Raw genomic sequence first — 20,541 nt, forward strand, 5'->3', positions numbered from 1 at the left:
GTATTCTTACTACACATTTCATGCCAAATCACACGATCCAACCAAAACATCAAAATCGACAGCTATGCATATCTTGGACCAACACAACGCGTCACTCGCTTCAACAAACCAAAGCCGGCATGAATGGCATAGCCATAAGCATACCTCTGGAGTTCCCAAGGCAGGCCACCGGTTCCCAAACATATCGATCGTCTGCATCAGCGTTACATTGATCCGATCCATATCTCTACTCCTAAGGAAGCAGTTGGTAGTCTCGCTTCTAAATTTTTTTTAGTCCCACCTCCCACGGTTTTTTTTCGTCCTCAATCCACGGTTTATTTTCGTCGGTTAACCACGGATAACAAATCCGTAGGATCCAACTCCTCCGCCGCCCCCGCCTCCCCCCTTCGCTCCTGCCCCTTCCTCGCCTCTCCTCTCTATCTTCTGCGGCGGCGGCGCCGACTCCGCGTGATTCCTCCTCCCCTGCTCGACTCCTCCTCCTCCCCCCTGATTAGGGTTTCAGACGGCGGCGGCGCCCTCCACCGTCTGGTCCTTCCCCGCGCCCTCTTCATCCTTCAGTGCCGCCTCCAGGTCACCGTCGCCGTCGCCCCTACGAACTCCGAGCACGCACGCGTGAGGCCTCCACCACCACCCACCGCAATACCCCCGGTCCCTCCCTCTCTCCTGTCGTCTCTAACTCCCACCACCCATTGGTTTTTTCGCCTCCCAACCCGCAGAACGACTGCGGCTCCTCTCTCGATAGAACTACACCCTCGATCTATCTCCTAGGGCGTGTACGCCGCAGCCATCGCGGAACTCTACGCCGCCAACGTCTTGCTACTCCGCCGACCGCCGCCGCGAACTCCGAGACCGCCGCCGCCGCCATTGTGGAACCCCAGGCCACGGCATTCTCAGATTCCCATGTGCGGCCGGTGGAGCATGTGAGGCGAGCGCTTTAATCAAATCCAGGTTCCTATGTCCGTTCATATATACTACGAGTATGATACTGATGGATCATCTGATATAAAAATCTTCATTCACTAATGCATATGCGTTCATTGTTATTGCGAGGGATACAATTTTTGGAGAAGGGATGGAGATGGTGCCATGGTGGAGGCTGCTGCCCATCTATGTGCTTGTCGAGTCAGACATGCCCCTCTACAGGAAGTACCTCTCCCGGTACTACATCAGCAATCCTCCCGAATCCATCGATGTGCAGCAGATCGTGACGCCATCCGCATGGACGAACGAGAATGGCCGCTTGATTCCTCTTGCCCACTTGGTAATTAAACTGGGATTTGACTGACAGATAGACATACATACAGTAATTCATTCTTGCCTATGTTATTTGCTGAATAATTTAGTTTGTTCATTTCAAGTGTCACGAGATGGAGACCAAGCTCATGGCTCAGTGCGGCCAGAGGCACAATCAACAATTGACTGACATTGACTCACAGTGAGATAGAACTAAGTAACAAAATCAAGATGCGTGTGTACGACATCATAGCTGGAAAGGCGAATGTTTCGGTGTGTATGCCGCTGCCACTGATCTTATGGTATGTTCGTCATCTCGATCGATAGGTCATTTTAAACATTATTTGTTGACTTAGATTTAATCAGTAATCACTAATCCGTTAGTTGTATCTGCACCACTGACTACAGAAACGATGCATGGTTAATCTGAAGTGTATCGCCAAAGAGGCAGAGTTGATGTGCGAGCATATGTGCATGTGTACTTGTGTGTGTTAGCAGGTGAGTTTGCACTTCTAATTTCCTGAACATTCCTATTACGAACAGAAAACAGCTATTGTTGGTGATAATAGTTATTGGTGAACATTGTTATTGGTAAACCTGCAAACCTGCACACTATTGATCTGCCTCTTCTTCTTTCAATTGCAACTATTGCTGAACATTATTACTGCCATTTTATCCTAATTTATGTTCATCTATTACCAGGTTCTTTGATAGAATTCTAATTCAAACTTCTAATATATGCAATACTTTTTGTGCAATTATAAAATGATGCATACTCCAACAATGCTTTGGTCATATTGTAAAAAAAAATAAACCCATCATTGTGGAGATATCAAAGACATAACAAAAACAAGCACCTAAACTTTTTTGGAATGAAAAAAGATACATAATAACAATATCATAGGTTGGTTCAGGAATATCACCAGTATAACAATCTATTAACAATAGCAATTGGTACTTTTTTTAGCTACTCTGAAATGCTTCTCTATTTTAAATACCTATTGAATTGTGTCACAATCTCCCTATTTCCGCCTCGCCGAGGGCTGTTGCAGGCAGGAGCCCACCGCCGTGCCCGCCGGCGGCATTGCCCATGGCCGAGAAGACCGAGGACACCGAGGACCCAACGCCCTCAAGTACGATGGCGTTGTACCGTCCTTTCTGCTGCGACTTATGTTGACAAGTTTTGAGATCGATCTCAATCTACATATGACCGTGATCGGGAGGCGAACCCGGTTGCGCTTAGAGACAGTTGAATAATGGAGATCCTCCAGCCACCGAGCTCCTCAAGGACACCTAAGGTGAGAAATCCACGTTTTTTCATACTGCTTGACGTTTAGGCCGAGCAGCCTGGTGAACTTCGACCCCATCCAACCTCATTTCGGCCACCACGTGGCTCCCCTCCCCACCTCACCCCGTCCAACGCAGTGCCTTCATGCTAAGAGTTCAAGGGACTGTCCCCTCTCACCTAAGACAAGGTACAGTTTTTGATCTGTCTTACACATTTCTTCTGCTCATGTACTAATGTAAAGGTTTCACAAGGTATGTTGGTTATGTGGGCATTCGTATGAAGTTATGTGAGCATGCGCTAGGTATGAAAAGTTTTGTTTTAGTTGATTGACATTGAGGATTAAAAACCTTAAATGTGCCATCATGTTTTTAGGCGGTGTGCTCCAGGTTTGGCAAATATTAACTAACACTACATGAACATGAAGATAATCTTGGTGCCGGGCAAGCCTCACATAGAGGTACAATATTCTTGGCATATCAATAATCCGATTTAATTAATGTTGTTTGCCGATGTTGCTACTCTGTCTAAGTCATGAGAGAATATTTCTGGTCATGGTATAATTGGATGCAATTTTGTATGGAGGAATCAATAGTGAAGAATTCTATCAAGCATTTAACACTGTTCTATGTGAATGTACACTGGAAGGTTATATATGTTCTCACCAATCTCTTTCTGTATTATTGTTTTTGTTGATTGCCAAAATGCTTTCCTGTATTCATGTGTTACCCAGTTGGCCGATCATTTTATTCAACACAACTTGGTGCGGGCTTGGAAAACTGTAGTGCCTTTTACGAGACCATACAATGCACTCAAATAGGAATATCACTAAATATCGGTTAGATGCCAATCATGACCTTGATTTCAAATTTCATCTTTGTGAAGAGAAGTTTCCTCTTCCAATAATTATGGCCACTTTGTAACGCTTGTTTGCATAAAGGGTTCCAGTTGGTCAAGTGTTTGGCCATGTAATTTTCATTCTTTGCTTTAATTGAGCAGAGATGAAGGAAGAGTAGCAACAACAGTAAGATTGATGAAATGATACATATATGTGACCAATCAGACTTGATTTTGGACTCTAGCAACTACCCTTCTAAGCAAGCATGCTTGGCGTTTGATGCAGATTTTTTTCATATGTACAATTACTCTATTTGAAGGAATACTGGGATATTAAAGATAAGTTGACTATAGGCTGGTTAGAGTTTATTTTGCAACAGAGGAACATGGCAAATTAAACCAAGTAGCAGGATATATTTTACTGTTTGCTTTAATTCATGGTGGAAATTGCTTATGAATTAGTTGAGATATGCAAGGGCATGCTTCCTGCAATTTTATTGGATGGTACGGTGTTAGGCTCACAATGTATGTTAATATAAATGGTCCTTTATTCAGCATACCTCTTTCTTCATTTGGTTTGGCTTTCCTCTGCTGGTCATGTATTAGCAATAAAAACCCAAGAAGTAGAAGATTTGCCTTTCAAGTTCTCATTGTTTGTTGTTCCTCCATACTTATTTGGTTGGGCTTGTTTGGATTCTCCACAGTGTACACCAACATGGGCGATGTGCTCTTCACCATGGCTTGGCGCTCGCTGCTGCCATCCCTTGAAAGTGATATGACCTCCACGAGCACAATAAAACCTCAAAAGTATAATATTTTCCTTTCTAGACATCAACTTTTTTGTTCTTCCATTTTTGCTTATTTGGTTAGGCTTGTTTGGATTCTCCACTGTGTACACCATGGGCAATGTGCTTTGCGCCACGGCCTAGGCACTCGCTGCTTCCATCCCTTGGAAGGGACATGGCCTCCATGTGTGCTTCGTCATGTGTGTGAGAGAGGGAGAGGGAGAGAGAGGGAGGTAGGGGGAGTTTACATCCATGATGCGGTTTAAGCGGAATAATTTCCCTTCTTTAGAAAATATGGCAAATTGTATTTCATTAAAGATGGCTTTGCAACAAATTGCATTAGTGAGTGGTTCATATATTTTTTCCAGCAAGTCTTAATTTTTTAAAGAAAGTTAAATACATTAATTGGTTGCTTCAAGAATTAATAATAGACACGATGACATATCAGTTGTGCATGCCCAACAACGATCATCATATTTTGTTTTGTAGTTTTGCACGATATTCAAATATATGTTACAATGCTACAAAGGCTCAGGAGATATCAGATCTGTCTTCTTGGATAGTAGGCGTCACGGGCGGCGCATGCCTCCTCCTTGATGGCGGTGTTGTATCGACAAGAACACGAGGTGGGGGGGGGGGGGGGGGGGGGCAAGCCAGAGAGCGGGGCGGTTGGTGGGGAACTCCTCCTTGGCGGTCCGTGGGGAAGTACGGTGTGAAGGGAAGAGGGCACCATGACGAATGTGAGGTGGGTGTCATCCTGTTTTTAAGAGGCTCCAACGAGAAATGTCTTTATAGCGAAAAACAGCTCAGGAAGGGAAGGGTCCAGCAGAAAAAGGGAAGGGTGTGTTGGCGGGTGGGTTTTTTTTTGTTGGGACCGCATGTTGGAGATAACATCGTGGATACTTCAGACAACCACATTTTTCCTTACCCATACCTCACATACAGGCTAGATTTTGGTAGCCCGGATTTACAGACGGTAGAATTTTACGGAGCTCGTTGGGTGCTCATTTTATTTCCGAACATACCCGGACGTATGAGGGAGAAATGAGCTTTGACCTTGAATTGTTTTTTAGTTCACCTTGAAGACGACGTTAATAATTTATCTGATTTTTTATATGCATTGTAGCCCGTAGCAACGCACGGGCGTTCTACTAGTGGTTGTAAGAATCCACCTGCACGTGGAAGATGATGAGAGGGTCTGACAGTGGAGCTGCTTGAGATCCAGCCTAATCATATATTCGGTGCGGCAGTCCAGCTTGCCATGCCTGCCTGCTGCCGTTCTGGGTTGGTGGTCCTGGTGAACATTCCCCTGTTTCCAGCCACTTCATTCACGGCCATGGGACATTTGGTATGACATCATTTATCGAGAAATTTTTAGAGAATGAGCCTTCTATTAATGTGAAGACTCAGATGCTCTTTGGCCACCTAGAGTCACTCAATCATCTGGATTGTTCTTCATTAACAGGCCACTGGCAGATCAACCATTCCAGCCATATAGCAATGACCTACATAGTGTGCATAGGTACGATCAAATGTATGTTAAGTATCAGAACAGTAATTCTGATAGATGAATCAGCTACTGCAAAAATGTCAATACATCTCAGTTCAACTGTTCTTCAATCACCTACATAGTTTACATAGGTAAAGTCAAATGTATATTAAGTCTGCTCTGAGCTAGAATCCTGCCACCATTTATTTTTTGGGTGTGTTGTTTCTTTAGAATTCTGGAGAACTATCATGCAGCTGACTCGTTTTAGAGGGGATATCAGTATGTTGTCCTTCTCTGAATGCTGGTCTAGGGGTGATAGTTTTGCTGCTATTAATATTATGCATGCAGCTGGTTTTTGGACTATCTGGAATTTAAGGAATGACATGGTTTTCAACCACAATACTTGGCCTGGTCTATAGGTTTTTTGGCGCGGGACGGCAGCAAGTCTTTCTCTATGGGAGCGGCTGTCCTCCGACTGTGTGAAATCCCAACTGCAAAACATGGCGTAAAAGCTGGAAAAGAAGACAAGGGAGCCGCCGCTACTGATGTGGCCAGACCCAGGCTGATTGAGTCGGGGGCAGGGCTAATCTACTGGGGGGCTTTAACAGGCTCAAGTCCCCCTCCAGCACTGTAAAATTTGTATCTACTACTAATTTTAAGGCCCAGCCCAGCTACTTGCAGGCCCAATTCAACACATATTTGCATGACCCAGGCAGCCCAGGCCCCCCTCCATTTTTTTTCTAGCTGCGGTTATGTAATATGTGTGTGGGAGCTCTGATAGTTTCAGATTTGTATCTGTGCTGCTAGAGTCGCTGCATTAGTTTACCTCTGTTTGTTTCAGTTTCTTTTGTTATGTCCTACTAGTTTTATTTAGTCCTTGCTGAGGTAGCGGTGGGGCTGTCCTCCGCGTGCTGAATTGGTGTTTGTAAGACAATTTGGTTTCTTTGCTATGCAATGGAACCGGAGCCCTGGTGCTCTTTTCCTCGAAAAAAATGTATATTAAGTAGTATCAGAACACCAATTCTGAAAGATGGATCCGTTACTGCATTAAATATCAGAGGAAATGGGAACACATCTCAGTTCTACTGCTCTTCAGCTAACGTGCAAAATAAAAAGCAAACCACAAGCCCTTTAAGAGGACATAGATAAAAGTAAGCATGTATCACTTCTATGCCAATAGGTGCAAGTAACACAAAGCAATTTGAACATACGAACCTTGGGTCATGGCTTTTCTCTACTTATAGCTGGGGGCAAAACTATGGAAAATTTCAACTTGTAGCTGTCTAGCTGGAGCAAAAGTATGGACAAGACTAGTCACCTCAGAAGCTTATCTCGCGTCTCTCAGCATAGAACTTTCCAATTGTTGCTTGTGCCTGGGGTAACAGAGCAAGCCACACTCCAGTATCAGCACCTTCTTCGGCTGAAATGTTCCCTTCCCAATCAGTCATGGCAGTCTTTACCCAGCCAGGACAGAAACAGTTAATGTAAATCTTTTGGCCTTCAGACCTGTCAGCAAGCCTCTTAGCCATGAGTCTTGTATACACATTAACAGCAAGCTTTGAGATAGAATAGTCCGTGTACATCTGAGGCCACTCAATGGAGGACCAACTATTTTGCTTCACTTGTTCAAGGAATTTAGTGACCATCCCATCAATCAATTCCTCAGATAAGCAATCATCAGTTAATAGTTGCTCTCTTAGGATCGCATCGCCGATTTTCTGATAGGTTAAAAAAGCGAAAAGACAGGTCAAGGAAAATTCAGAATGGGTCACTTGGGAAAAAAGAAGAAGTTAATGGTGAAACTTACATTGCGCCTGCCATTGGCCCTACCAAGCCTTGAGCTTACATTCACTATCCGGCCACCATACGGAGAAGGTTTCAGTAATGGTAGCATGGCTTCAATCATCCGCTTTGTACCAAAATAATTTGTCTCAATTACTTGCTCTGCAAATTCAACAGAGTTATCTGCTCCTCTGTTGAAGTTTACACCTGCATTGTTAATCTGTAGCTGGGTTACCAGAGATATTCAGACAAAAATCTGCCAGTATCAGCACCTAACCACTCATTGCATATCGGTTTCCTCCTTGCTTTGTGCAGAACCTATGTATCATAGTCTCACATGTATGAAACTGAATATCATTTTTAGACTGCCCATGTCCAAGCTATTTTCTGCTAAATATTCAGACTTCTATGCATGGTAGTAGGAATTTTTTGAACATGAATATTCAGAACTCAATACAGCTCAGGCAATTAGGCACCACTACTCTCAGCCGTTCCATCACTCAATTGGATAGAGATGAAATAAAATTGAAACCACAGCCGTGTATGAAATTGTCGAAACCAAATTGAAGCGTTCCATGGTACTCCGTATAGAGGAAGAGCATGGCAGTTGTGGAGGCTCACAAGGACATGGATGCCGCCGTGGGTCCGCGCCGTCCAGGCGGCGAAGGCCTCCACCGACGCGGCGTCCGCCACGTCCAGCTGCCGCCACTCCGCGCTCGCCGCCTCCTGCTCCCGGAGGATACTCTCCGCGGCGTCCCGGCCCCGCGCGGCGTCGCGCGAGGCTAGGACGACGTGGAGGCCGTGGTGCGCGAGCTGGCGGGAGATCTCGTAGCCGATGCCGCGGCTGGCCCCCGTGACCACCGCCACGGCGCGCGCCGGCGCGAGGCCGTCCCACCACCGCTGGTGGGGCTCGTAGGGTACGGCGCGGAGGAGCGTGACCTCCCGCCGCCGCTCCTCCCGGCGCTCCCTTGCCGCCGCCTTGCCCCTCTTCCCCATGTATCTCTCCCTCTGCTGTACTGTGTTCGCCGGAATCGAACTCAGATAGGGGTGTTTTTTGGGACCACAGCCCCAAGACCATTAAGCCCAACAGAAAAGAGCAAATAAGAGTCCATGGGCTTGTTTAAGGTGGGCCGTTAGCCTGGTCAGCTAAAAAAATAGATGCTTCAACTTGAATTTATGTTAGTTTAAAAATATACTCGAATTTATGTATGGGAATTTCTAATTTCCAAACGTTCGTAATATGACAGTAGATCCGGACGACCCGATCATCGAGAGATCCGCATCGCACGTTCCCTCGATTCGGTCCCGCAGTATCGATTTTTATTTCCTTCTATTAAAAACCGTTGTCTGGTTCAGTTTTTTTTGTTCGCTAATTGATTTTTCTCCCAAAAAAAGAGGATAGTGGGAATCGAACCTCGTACCTAGAGGTTTAGCCGTACGCTAACTAGCCATCTAGGCTAATACCTTGCTGGTGGTTAGATACAGATTAGGCTATTTCTATTTTGACAAATGCTGCTAGTGCATTTTATGGTGGAATTGGGATTTGTTTTTTTGATTTTTTCTGGATCTGGCCACCGGTCATGAACCATGCAACGTGGTTGTTTTAAAGATTTTTTGGCTATTTTCATTCCTTCCTTTTTAAACCAAAAAAAATCAATTTTCATCTGTTGTCTTTTCTTTGTTGCAAGAAGATTTCTTTTATCGAGGCATAAAAAAGATGTTCATAACATAATTCCGGTTTTTTGGGTGAATGGAATGATATTTTTACGATCATGGACTTGATAACTTATGAACTTTTCACAAAAAAAAGAACTTAAGTACTATCATCACGATAACTTTAGCCTGAGGAAAAAAAGTTTACAACTCGGTAACCTTAACGTGGATATAGCATGCTAATATAAGCAGGAAACTTGTTATCTTATGTACAAACACCAGTAGCAACAGTGTACTAACCAACTCACCCGGCCTTAATTGTTGTCCAATAAATAGAAATATGACAGTTAACCTTTTTTTCACTTTCACATGAGCCAAAAAAACATTTTCTTCTTTTGTTTTTTTGGATTTCTCAAGTTGTCTTGTAGTATTTCATGTACCAACGAGTTGTATACCTTATCCATATAACCTCGTTGTAAATATCATGGCAACTTCACATGAGGGATTTTTTGGGTTGAAACATACCCCGGTAACTTCTATGCAAATGGCATGGTAATTTGTGCACCGGGACCTGATAACTTACGTATAAATGTCATGGTAACTTCGATCGGGGATCAAAATTATTGAAACATCTCCCTGATAATTTATGTGTAAACAACACGGTAATTTCTGCAACGCAACCCTGATAACTTAGGCCAACACCACGAAAACTTTGACCTGAAGGAAAAAGGTTGTGAAAAATGTACCCCAGTAACTTTTGTATAAACATCATGGTAATAATACATCATATAAATGATAACTTAGGTACAAACACCATGATAATTTGGACCCCAAGGAAAATTGTTGAAAAATATAACCTCGATTACGTTTGTGTGAATATCATGGTAATAGAAGCACTGAATACCTGATACTTAGGTGAACCGCGCGAGGGGGGGGGGGGTGATTTGTTGAAAACATATTCCCCGATACTTTGTGTGCAAATAACACGGTATTATACACACAATAAAGTTTTTTTTAGAATCATACACACAGTAAAGTTGATAACTCACTACAGACCCCATGGTAACTTTTTACCCCGGGATAAAAGTATGTTGAAACATACCCTGATAACTTTTGTGTAAATATATAGCATGATAATATACATACAACAGAGCTGATAACTTATTTAATCTAGACGTGGTAACTTTTCGACCAGGGAAAGATGTTGTTAAAAAATACCTCCCAATAACTCATGTGTAAACAACGTGATAATACACACAGATGAGAGCTGATAGCTCATATACAAATATCGCGGTAATTTTTTGACCGAGGAAATGAAAATTGTTGAAAAATATACCCCGATAACTTTTATGCAACATGGTAATATACACAATAAAGTTGATAACTCACTGCAAACATCATAATCACTTTTTGATCTTGGGATAAAAGTTTGTTGAAAACGTACCCCAATTTTTTTTGTGTAAATGACACGGTAACTTATGTATGACAGACGTGATAACTTACGTAGCCCAGATGTGGTAACTTTTAGTCCGAAAAAAAGAGTCACCAGAACATATCAATATAGGATCTAGTTTCGAAGATCTCGTCTAGACGATTTTTTTTCGTGAAGACGGTTTTTTAATTGGAGAAACGGTTTGAGCTACAAAATATTTTAAAGTTAAAAAAAAAGAATCTAGAATGACATCAGCTTTTTGTCCTTTAGTGCATATATGCATGTAATTAGAGGGAGGAGCGCACGTGAAAGAAAATTAGTCATTCTAATGCATACATGTATATAATTAGAGTGTAGTAAGAATCGTTCTTGCCTATTACTAAAATCCGAACGTTTGATAGTTATAAAAGTCCTTTATGTAAATAAAAAGATGGTCGCTCAAATACTTTTTTTTTGCGGAAAGATCAGAATTATTATAGAAGTCATTGGAAGTACAAGGCATTTCAAGCATAATAAAAATTACATCAAGATTCCGAGACCACCGAAAGACCACTACTGCCGCCAGAACGAGCCCTTGTCATTGTCACTGCTTCCCTATTGGAGACGGCTTGACCTTGTCGATGACAAATGGGAAGTCTGCGTGCACATGCCCCTAAGGACCAGCACCCTAAACCATTACATGGATCTAAAACACCTGACACCAAATCTCGTCACATGACAAGAAATCCTAACCTCACCGTCCGAAGTAGACGGCAGGAATGTACGTCAGAGCTCCGTCGAACAAGAAGTGTCATCATCTGCCCGAGCACCGCACCTGCGAGGACTAAAAACCCCTAACTTAAACTACTAACCGGAGCGAAGGAATCGAGATTCTCCTCCCCATCACCGGCCGCCGAAGCAGCATGCAGAGGGGAGACAAATCTACAGGCTCGCTGGTGAAGTCTAAAGGAGAAAGTTTTCTCTAGCCGCCTAGGGTTAGGGGAGAAAAGGAGAGAAGGTTGGTCGCTCAAATACTAATGGCAGAAGAAAAGTGATGAAATTTCTCAAGAAAGAAAATGAAGTGATAAACATATGCCATGAAGGTGGCGTCGTGTGCCCCTTGATGGCATGTCTTTTTTATAAGTACTCCATCTGTTCATAAATATATGATGTAGTGGATATTTCAATATAAGCTGGAATGAATGAATAATACACTAATACAAGTCTCTCTCTCTCTATATATATATATTAAATTTGCAAAAAAGGCAATGCAAAAGTTACAGGGTTCATGGTGATTTTTTTCCTTTCTGCAAGTGTGTCGTCTCATATTTTTTGAACACAGTACAGATGCAAGTGTTCATATACACAGACACACGTACACCCTATCCTTATGAGCACCTTCGAAAGACTGAGGCGGCATATCATCTTAAAATTTACGAAGTCACGATAGGCACCTCGTCGTGAACGGAAATATCTCCTCCCACTGAATGCGCATCATCAAAAATCCTAAAATAAATCTAGGTATAAATGCAAACACCAGGATTTGAACTTTGGTGTGTTAGAGATACCACAGCCCCTCTAACCATCCAACCACAGGTTGATTATTGTGTGTCATCTCATATTATACCCATGTGTGAGGATGATTGTAACCTTACTATTCCTGTTTAATACTATAAGCTTTCTTCTACGCCTAAAAAAAAGATAGAACCTCTTATATTTGCGAACGGTGGGAGTCGCTGGTAAATTTGACAAATTTAACCTGTGAACGAAATCAAATCACAGAATGAACTGCTCGTGAAACTATTTCACGCGGCTGACTTTTTTGTGTGACGTCCGACACGAAGGCGTCACACTACATTGTGCAATGCCTCACAGATAGGCGCTACACGCCTGGCCAATGTTGCACCCCAAACTGCCTAAAAATTGCTAAGTCATTGTGCAGAGCCTACGAGCTAGGCGCTGCACTGTATAGTGTGGCGCCTAGCTCTCAGGCGCTGCACTAGTGGTTGCATTATAAAATGAAGCAACCACTAGTGCAACGCCTAGAAGCTAGGCGCTGCACACTGACTTAGTAATTTTCGGATCACATGGGTGCGACGCTGGCCAGGCGTGTAGCGCCTATCTGCGAGGCGTTGCACAGTGTAGTGTGACACCTTCGTGTCGGGCGTCACACAAAAAGGTCAGCCGCGTGAAATAGTTTTACGGGCAGTTCATTCTGTGATTTGATTTCGTCCATAGGTTAAATTTGTCAATTTTGCCGGAGTACTACATTTTCTCGTTCTTCCATCATATAATTGGTTAGTATTTGAAGTTAGAACCACATAAATAGAGTGGGATAGAGTCATTATGTAAGTACTCCCTCCGTAAACTAATATAAGAGTGTTTAGATTACTATTTTAGTGATCTAAACGCTCTTATATTAGTTTACAGAGGGAGTACATAATAGCAAGCTGTGTATATTCACCACTTCAGCATACAAGCTCGTGTCTAGTCGCACGTGTCGACTGAAACGAAGTACAGTACAACTGATCTTATTCATACGTGAGAGGGTCCGGGGTGGAACGTGTATACTTGGATGCGGTGCGTATGCGTTGATACATCGCTAGCCGGATGGATTGGTCGATGGACTGATCGGGAATCAGAGCCCCTGGGTGGTGCAGTCGGTGGCGCAGAAGACGGCGTTGTTGGTGCATCCGAGGTAGCAGATGGGCACGGTCCCTCCGGTGGACGTGTTGTAGCAGTCGAGGAGGCACGAGGCGACCTTCGTCCCGCACCCGCCCATGCACTGCGTCAGCCCCGCTGGCTGGGCCCGGCCGCCGCGGCGACCGCCGGCAGCAGCCGCGGTCATCTCGTAGCCACCAGCGGCCGCGTCGACCGCGGCGGCGCCCGTGGCCACCAGCGCCAGCAGGAGCAGCACCGCGGCAGCTCCCGTCGTGGTCGTGGCGCCGGTGCGTGCCATACTTGCGTCTGCGTCCGTGCGTGCGTGCTTCTTGTCTTGTCTCGGGTGTGCGGTGTGGTGAGATGCAGAGGTGTGCTGGGTTGGATCGCTTATATAGGTGCTGCAGAGCATCGGGAGGGAGGGTGCGGGTGCAGGGGAGGAATGTATGAGCTCTGTCTCCGTGGAGCAAGCAACGGAGGCATGCGATGCAAACACAGTATGTGTGAGCAACAGAAACCGGCCCTTTTCTTGTCGAACTGCACTACTGATTTTTGCAGATAAGAAATTTCCGTAATACATAGCTTTATTTTCAAATCCCACTGTCAACAAATATTTTACTTTATTTTTTAAAATTCATATAATATAAGCTGCGTGCTCTCAGGGATGCTCTTTCCGGCTGTTCTCCCTGGCTCAAGACCAGGGTGATGAAAGATAGGCTGCTGGACTCGGTGATCGCCCCCCTGGGCATGAAGCCTGTGTCCGATCTGCGGGCTGCCGCTTCCATCCCTGCTGCCCCGGTGACCGCGAACGACGATGTTTAGCTCGGTCTTCTGTCGCACGTCCGACGGCGCGTGTTCCCGCTGGGGTAGCCTCCTTGGCCTCGTCGCCTCCATGCATGTAGCTCGTGTAGTCTGCATTTGCGTGGATGGTTGTATCCTTTCCCTTTTTCTCATGTGTCGTAGTGCTCGCCTCTCCTGTCCGGGTGTTGGCTGTTGTAATGGGTAGTTCTCCTGTTCTGTCTCTCCGTCTGATATCCTGGAACGTCCAAGGCCTGGGAGACAAAGATAAATGTGGTGTTGTTAAAAACTCCAGTTGTTCAGCCGATCCCAGCTTTGTTTGTCTTCAGGAAACCAAACCCGCTCAGCTCGACTCCCGCAAAGCTGTCTCGTTCCTCCCCGGGCGTTTATCGCAGTTTGTTGCCAAACTTGCCGATGGCAGCCGTGGAGGGGTGCTTACGGCCTGGGATCCCTCCTCCTTCTCTCTTGTCTCCTCCTTGGAGTCCGCCTTCTCGCTCACGGTCACCCTTGCCTGTGCATCCACGGGGGAGTGTCTCACGCTGACAAACGTTTACGCGCCCTCGGACCACTCTTTTACGATGGATTTTGTTGACGACATGCTCACCCTCCCTCCCAGCGTTTCGGGGGCTTGGCTTGTGGTCGGGGATTTCAACCTCATTCGTCACCGCAGCGAGAAGTGTGCGTGTGTGTGTGTGTGTGGGGAGGGGGGGGGGGGTTCATGCCGGGCGCGCGTCCGTTTTCAACTTGCTTGCGCTTCCTGAGCTGCACCTCTCTGACCGTCTTTTCACTTGGTCGAATCGTCAAAACCCGCCGATCCTGGCTAGGCTCGACCGGGCGTTTTTCGACAACTCCTGGGACGTCGCCTTCCCGGACACAAACCTTCAGTCGCGCCCCCGCACCACCTCTGATCACGTGCCGCTCCTTGTCACTGCTTCTACCAAAATTCCCAAACCGTCACGTTTTTTCTTTGAAAATGCCTGGCTCCTTGATCAATCCTTCCTCCCTACCACTCTCCTTGCCTGGTCGGGTACGGTCCATGGCTCTGGCGCCGCGGGTGTTCTGGCCGCCCGGAAAAAAGCATTCAGGTACGCCGCCAAGGTATGGAAAAAGCAACACCGGTTCATCCCCACCTTCGATAACGACTGTCGTTTCTTGATTGATCTTTTCGACTTTTGGGAAGAAACACGTGATCTCTCTGCAGCTGAGGCGTCCCTCCGTCTCGACACGCGGCTTGCCCTTGCCGCGTCGGTTCGCCGGCAGTGCGCTCACTGGCGGCAGCGAGGGAAACGCCAGGCGGTCCGCGAAGGCGACGAGAACACCAAGTTCTTCCACGCCTCCGCCTCCATCCGACGACGTGAAACACGATGGGTGCTCTGGAAGTTGAAGGGGTGCGGGTGGTGGATCATGCTGGCAAGGCTGCTGCCTTGCTGGGCTTCTACTCTAAGCTGCTGGGCCGGCCCAGGCCCCCCACCTGGCGCTTCGATCTGCCAGCGCTCTACGTCGACGCTCCCGTGGTGGACGGGGCGGCGCTGGTGGCTCCATTCGACCACGCCGAGATCAAGGCCGCCGTCGACGCCCTGGATCGCACCAGCGCCCCAGGCCCGGACGGGCTGGGGCCTGCCTTCTACCAGGCGGCGTGGACGGAGGTGGCACCGGACATCCACCGCCTCTTCGATGAATTCCATGCCGGAACGGCCCGCCTCGATGGGATCAACAGAGCCTACATCGCCCTTCTGCCCAAAAAACCGGGCGTCCCAACCCCGGCTGACTTCCGGCCCGTCTCGCTCCAAAACGACGACGTCAAGATCCTCTGCAGGGGGCTCACGACGAGGCTTCAGCAACAAATCACCCTCCTGATCGACGAGGATCAATCCGGCTTCGTGCGAGGCCGCAGCATCTGAGAGAATTTCGTGTATGCCACGGAGCTAGTGCAGTGCTGCCACAGGCGGCGCGCGCCGGCCGTGGTGTTGAAGCTCGACTTCACCAAGGCGTTTGACTCCATCAACTGGACTAGCTTGCGGGCTATCATGGAGGTCTGGGGGTTCCCGCCGCTCTGGTGCGCTTGGATGGACTTGCTGTTCCACTCCTCACGCTCGGCCGTCCTCCTCAACGGTGTGTCGGGGAGGTGGTTCCAGGTTGGCTGCGGCCTACGGCAGGGGGATCCCATTTCCCCCTACCTCTTCATCATCGTCGCCGACGTCCTTCAACGTCTCATCCGCCACGACGAGGAGCTACACCACCCCCTGCTGCCGGATGCCCCGGCGGTGGTGCTCTAGTACGCCGACGACACCCTGATTATCATGAGGGCGTGCGGGCGGGGGGCGGCGTGCCTAAAGCTGCTTCTGGACCAGTTCGCAGAGGCCACCGGGCTGGTGATCAACTTCGCCAAAAGAACCCTCGTCCCTATGCATGCCGATGTCGACGTGGTGGATCAGGTGGTGGCCGCCCTGGGGTGCGCCGCCGGCGTGTTCCCGCAGTCGTACTTAGGCCTGCCTCTGTCGTGGGAAAAACTGCGCTTCGCCGACTTCTTGCCCATGATCGCGAAGGTAGATAAATACCTTGCCGGATGGGCTGCTCGCCTTCTCTCGCCTGCTGGGCGGCTCGTCCTCATCAACGCCATCCTCGACGCCCTGCCAACCTACGCCATGGCGGCGCTGCTCCTGCCGCCTGCTGTCATCCATGCTCTGGATGGGCTCCGTCGCGCGTTCCTCTGGAACGTCGCTGAACGGGCTTCCGGCGCACAATGCTTGGTCGCATGGCGGCAGGTCTGCCGCGCTAAAGCCGAGGGTGGCCTGGGTGTGCGTGACCTGGCCACCCAAAATGAGTGCCTCCTTCTCAAAATGATACATCAGCTGCATGCCTCGCCACGGTCGAGATGGGCGTCGTGGGTCTGGGCTGGCGCAGCCGGTCACTCTCTCCTCTCGCGCGGCGAGTTGGCGTTGGGCGAGCACCGGGCCTCCATCGTCAAGCTGCTGCCGCTCTACCGATCCCTTACAAGGGTGGACGTGGGGGATGGCAAGTGCTGCTCCTTTTGGTGGGACTGCTGGCTTCCCTGTGGCGCAATCGCCTCGGCCTTCCCCGCTCTCCTCTCGCACGCTGTCGAGGTCGAGGTCACAGTGTGGCAGGTGAGGCGGGACGGGCTTTATAGCTTTCTGGTCCCAAGACTCACGGCCGTGGGGCGCGCGCGAACTGCGGGAGGTTCAGAGGCTGCTGGGCGAGGCGCCGCGCCGTGATGGCACCGATGAGCGTCAGCTGATCCACGCTCGGGCGCGCGCGGAGGGCTTGTCCTCCAGTTCGGTCTACGCCCTCCTGCGGTTTGGCGGGGTCACCATCCCCTTAGCCGCTATGATCTGGGGCGCGCGAGTGCCGTCCAGAGTCAAAGTGTTCTGCTGGCTGCTGGTTCAGAGACGCATCCACACGCGGGACGTCCTGCTTCGGAAGTGCATTCTTGCTGCCGATGAGGCTGGCTGCCCCCTGTGCCCTACCGTGCTCGAGACTGCAGACCACCTGATGTTTACCTGCCCGTTCACGGCAGGGTTCTGGCACAAAGTGGGGGTGTGCGTGGACGGGGCGTCGGCTTCCAACCTGAACACCCTCGCTAGGGCGGCAAGAAATGTGGTCGCTTCTGAGGGGGAATTTGTGATGTTGTGCTGCTGGCAGCTATGGAAGCATCGCAACGCCGTGGTCTTCCAGCGGCTGGTGCCGTCCTTGGCCAGGGCCTGTCAGTGTTGTAGAGAGGATGCCGATCTGTGGCGTGTGCGCTTGCAACAAGACCGCCGGGCTCACGTCGACTCCTGGCTTATGGCCCTTGCAAACTAGGCTTGTCTCCCCCTCTTGGGTGGTTTGTACCCTTGTTTATCTTGTCCTGTCTGTAAAAACTCTCTCTATGTAAAACTCTGAAGGCCTAGCCGCCGTGATCAATATATTCAGGTGGGGGAAACTCTCCCCAACCCCCCCCCCCCCCCCCCCGTTGAAAATTCAAAAAAAAAGATGTTTCACATCCTTACTTTAGCAAACGTTCCCCTTTTCCATTTGTGAAAACAAAACTTTTGTGAAGCACTTCTTTTTTGGGGGGAGGGGGGGGGGGGGGTTGCTATGTTTATGCTGGTCGATCCAATGTTACAATCGGATGTGTGCAGTGCTCTAATATCTTCTCAATCTAGCTCGTGAAATTCACTCGGTATTTAGCATGTTTTTGCTACCATGCGATACTATTTTTTTTTTTGAATTTTCACCGGGGGGGGGGGGGGGGAGTTTTTCCCCACCTGAATTGTATTCATTTTTTGCCTATAGACTTTGCAGCCTAATACAAGATAGGGTTCAAGTGAACCAGAAGAACAAGGGGGCACAGGAAGAGAGATAAAGTGAAAAAACACAAGGTGGAGGGGGGGGGCACAACACAACGGGGGGCACCCCCGAGCATTCGACTGCAACAGTCAGCCGAGACCAAACCACGACACTGTACCGTCGACGCAATCGAAAGGCGCCAGCCAACCAGGACTGCACAACGCTGCGACACTACCGATGTCATGGGGTACAGACTGCACAACGCCGCGACACCACATGTGTCATGGGGTACATAACGCGATACTATTTACTCCATGGTTAAATAGTTTGGGGCTTGGGGTCCCTAATATTCAGGGGATTACCATCTGCCTACTAGGATTTTGGATCAAAAGTTACTCTGAGTTGATCTGTGAGGAGTAGTTGACCATTAGTGTGGATTCATTTCATGGCACAGAGCAAAAGGACATGACATTTTGGCAAAGTGTGCATGATTGATTTCATGAACAGAAGTGATCCATGTCCGTAATAAAGTCGCTAGCCCATCGATGTTACATCATTCAAGAAGACTTAGTTAGTCCTAACAAGTGCAAAACCGTTGGCCAAATGGCACATCACTCCTTGAGCTTGTAAGTTTCGTGGCTTGTTGCTCTATAGCTACAAGGAAGAAGTCTGAGGACATCATGACCAGAAGGCAGAGCTAGGTGCCAAACCCTACGAGGTCAAAGAGGAAAAGAAGGCGGAAAGGTTTGGCATGTTCATGGACAAGTAAAACAAGAAGCTCAATCTCGAGGAGAAGAAGCTTATGATGAATGCCATTATTGAGGAACCCAAAATGTTTATCTTGAAGGCGCCAGACTTGAATCCTGATGCGGCCAAGTATGTGCAAGATCACTGTGCTACCATGTTGAAGCTCTTAGTGCAAATGGATGGTGAAAAGGAGGCCAAAAATTAAGGCCTTTGACACGGACAACTAGACTTGGAGTTTTTGGGATCGATGGATGTAAAAACTGGTTGAATATCTGGTGCTTTTGGTTGCGATTGCATATATTTGCAGCTATTTAAATGTATGGTTAAATTACGACTGATGTAGATATCCATATTAAAGGGGAAACCGGATAAATGACAAATATTTGATGCCTACGGTTGAACGACCGATACCTGTCTACTATCCGCGAACAGGTCCAACCGTATTATGTGGACATTTGGTGATATCCATTTAACACATCTCCAAAGCGGATCTGCAAATCGTCCATAAATGTACGGTCCGAACACTTTTGGACGTCCAACAATGATTGTTTGGTGCCTATGATTGAATGACCGCCCCTACTTTCGTTTTGTTTGTTTGGGAGTTGGGTTAGAGTTGGATGGATGCTTATATTTTTCGACATCCAACAGAACGTTTATATTTTTCTTCTATTTTCCGTATTTTTTATCTTCCTTTTCTTTTTCTCTTTTTCTATATTTTCCTTAAATTTTTACACCAAAACACCCCCCACAAGGCCGAAACGCAACGCAGGCCGGCCCACTCATATATGGCAATAATCGCTCTATCTCTCTATCACTTCTCCAATTTCTCAAAAACCTGGTGGGCGCTGCGATCGCGAGGCTTCTTCGTTTTTGTTGATCCGTCGGTGTCGGCATTTTTTCTTTTGCTTTTCTCTGTCGTTTCTTTTGGGCGTGACTGTACTGCTTCCGCCCCAGCATCTATCTATGTATTGTTCGGTTGGTTGCTTTGTATACAAAGCGGGGGAAACCCTTTTTCGGTAATCGGTAATTTCTAAAAAAAACTTCTCCAGTTCCCTCAAAAGAAAATAAAATTTCGCCAGTTCGCCCTCTTCTCTCCCAGCCTCCCAGCTCCCACCGCGCCTCCCGCCTCGACAAATCCCCCTGCTCCCGGCCGTCGCCGCCACCATCTGCTGCCGGCTGTGCGCCCCTGCTCCCGGCCCCGGCCGCCATAATCTTCCTCCGGCAGTGCGCCCCCCGCCATCTCCACTTCCTGAACCATGCGATGCGCGTGGCAATCTCATACGAGAGCTGCGCGCGGGCCGCCCTCCTGGTGGACGACCACGAGCCACACGGTCGTCGCGAGCATGAGCCCTGATCAGATGTGCTGAATGTGGCTAAAGTTCAGGTTGAACTGGCTGCAAATTTTAGCGCATACCAGCCAGGTATGATGCTTTTCGCATATCAACTTAATGTGTCGCTTTACTGATTAGCTGAACCTAGATTATATATCCATTATTCCTAGAGAATGCATAGCACGGTATTTGTCAGGATGGATTTACAAATTAGCTGAAGTCTCGTGTGCTCGCTGAACCTGGTA

The 20,541-nt window shown here is 47.8% G+C and overlaps 1 protein-coding gene and 1 long non-coding RNA gene across 12 annotated transcripts; one reads left to right on the forward strand and one right to left on the reverse strand.

The window, feature by feature from the left end:
- The first annotated feature begins 372 nt into the window (after nt 1–372).
- LOC123063217 (uncharacterized) lies at nt 373–6,647 on the forward strand. 9 transcript variants are annotated; one of them, XR_006430196.1, is made up of 9 exons: nt 373–1,261; nt 1,359–1,535; nt 1,642–1,731; nt 2,286–2,708; nt 2,773–2,822; nt 2,894–2,978; nt 4,060–4,162; nt 5,267–5,662; nt 6,049–6,592. It is a non-coding gene; the product is annotated as an uncharacterized lncRNA (long non-coding RNA). The 9 variants fall into 9 exon arrangements; XR_006430192.1 differs by having other exon boundaries at nt 2,773–4,162; nt 5,267–5,488; nt 5,606–5,662; nt 6,049–6,647; XR_006430195.1 differs by having other exon boundaries at nt 2,773–2,978.
- LOC123063216 (carbonyl reductase [NADPH] 1) lies at nt 5,408–8,449 on the reverse strand. Of its 3 annotated transcripts, none has more exons than XR_006430190.1 (4): nt 8,033–8,448; nt 7,437–7,631; nt 6,845–7,347; nt 5,408–5,645 (listed from the first exon to the last, which is right to left on the reverse strand). XR_006430190.1 is itself a non-coding variant. In XM_044486959.1 (4 exons), exons 1-3 carry the CDS (start codon nt 8,405–8,407, stop codon nt 6,949–6,951), a joined length of 969 nt encoding a protein of 322 aa, XP_044342894.1. In that variant the 5' UTR covers nt 8,408–8,449; the 3' UTR covers nt 5,419–5,645; nt 6,948. The 3 variants fall into 3 exon arrangements, 2 of the variants coding, with proteins under 2 accessions (XP_044342894.1, XP_044342893.1); XM_044486959.1 differs by having other exon boundaries at nt 5,419–5,645; nt 6,948–7,347; nt 8,033–8,449; XM_044486958.1 differs by lacking the exon at nt 5,408–5,645 and having other exon boundaries at nt 6,776–7,347.
- Nucleotides 8,450–20,541: the final 12,092 nt, after the last annotated feature.

The sequence above is a fragment of the Triticum aestivum genome, chromosome 3A, assembly GCF_018294505.1.
Source record: "Triticum aestivum cultivar Chinese Spring chromosome 3A, IWGSC CS RefSeq v2.1, whole genome shotgun sequence".
In the NCBI taxonomy this organism is placed as follows: domain Eukaryota; kingdom Viridiplantae; phylum Streptophyta; class Magnoliopsida; order Poales; family Poaceae; genus Triticum; species Triticum aestivum.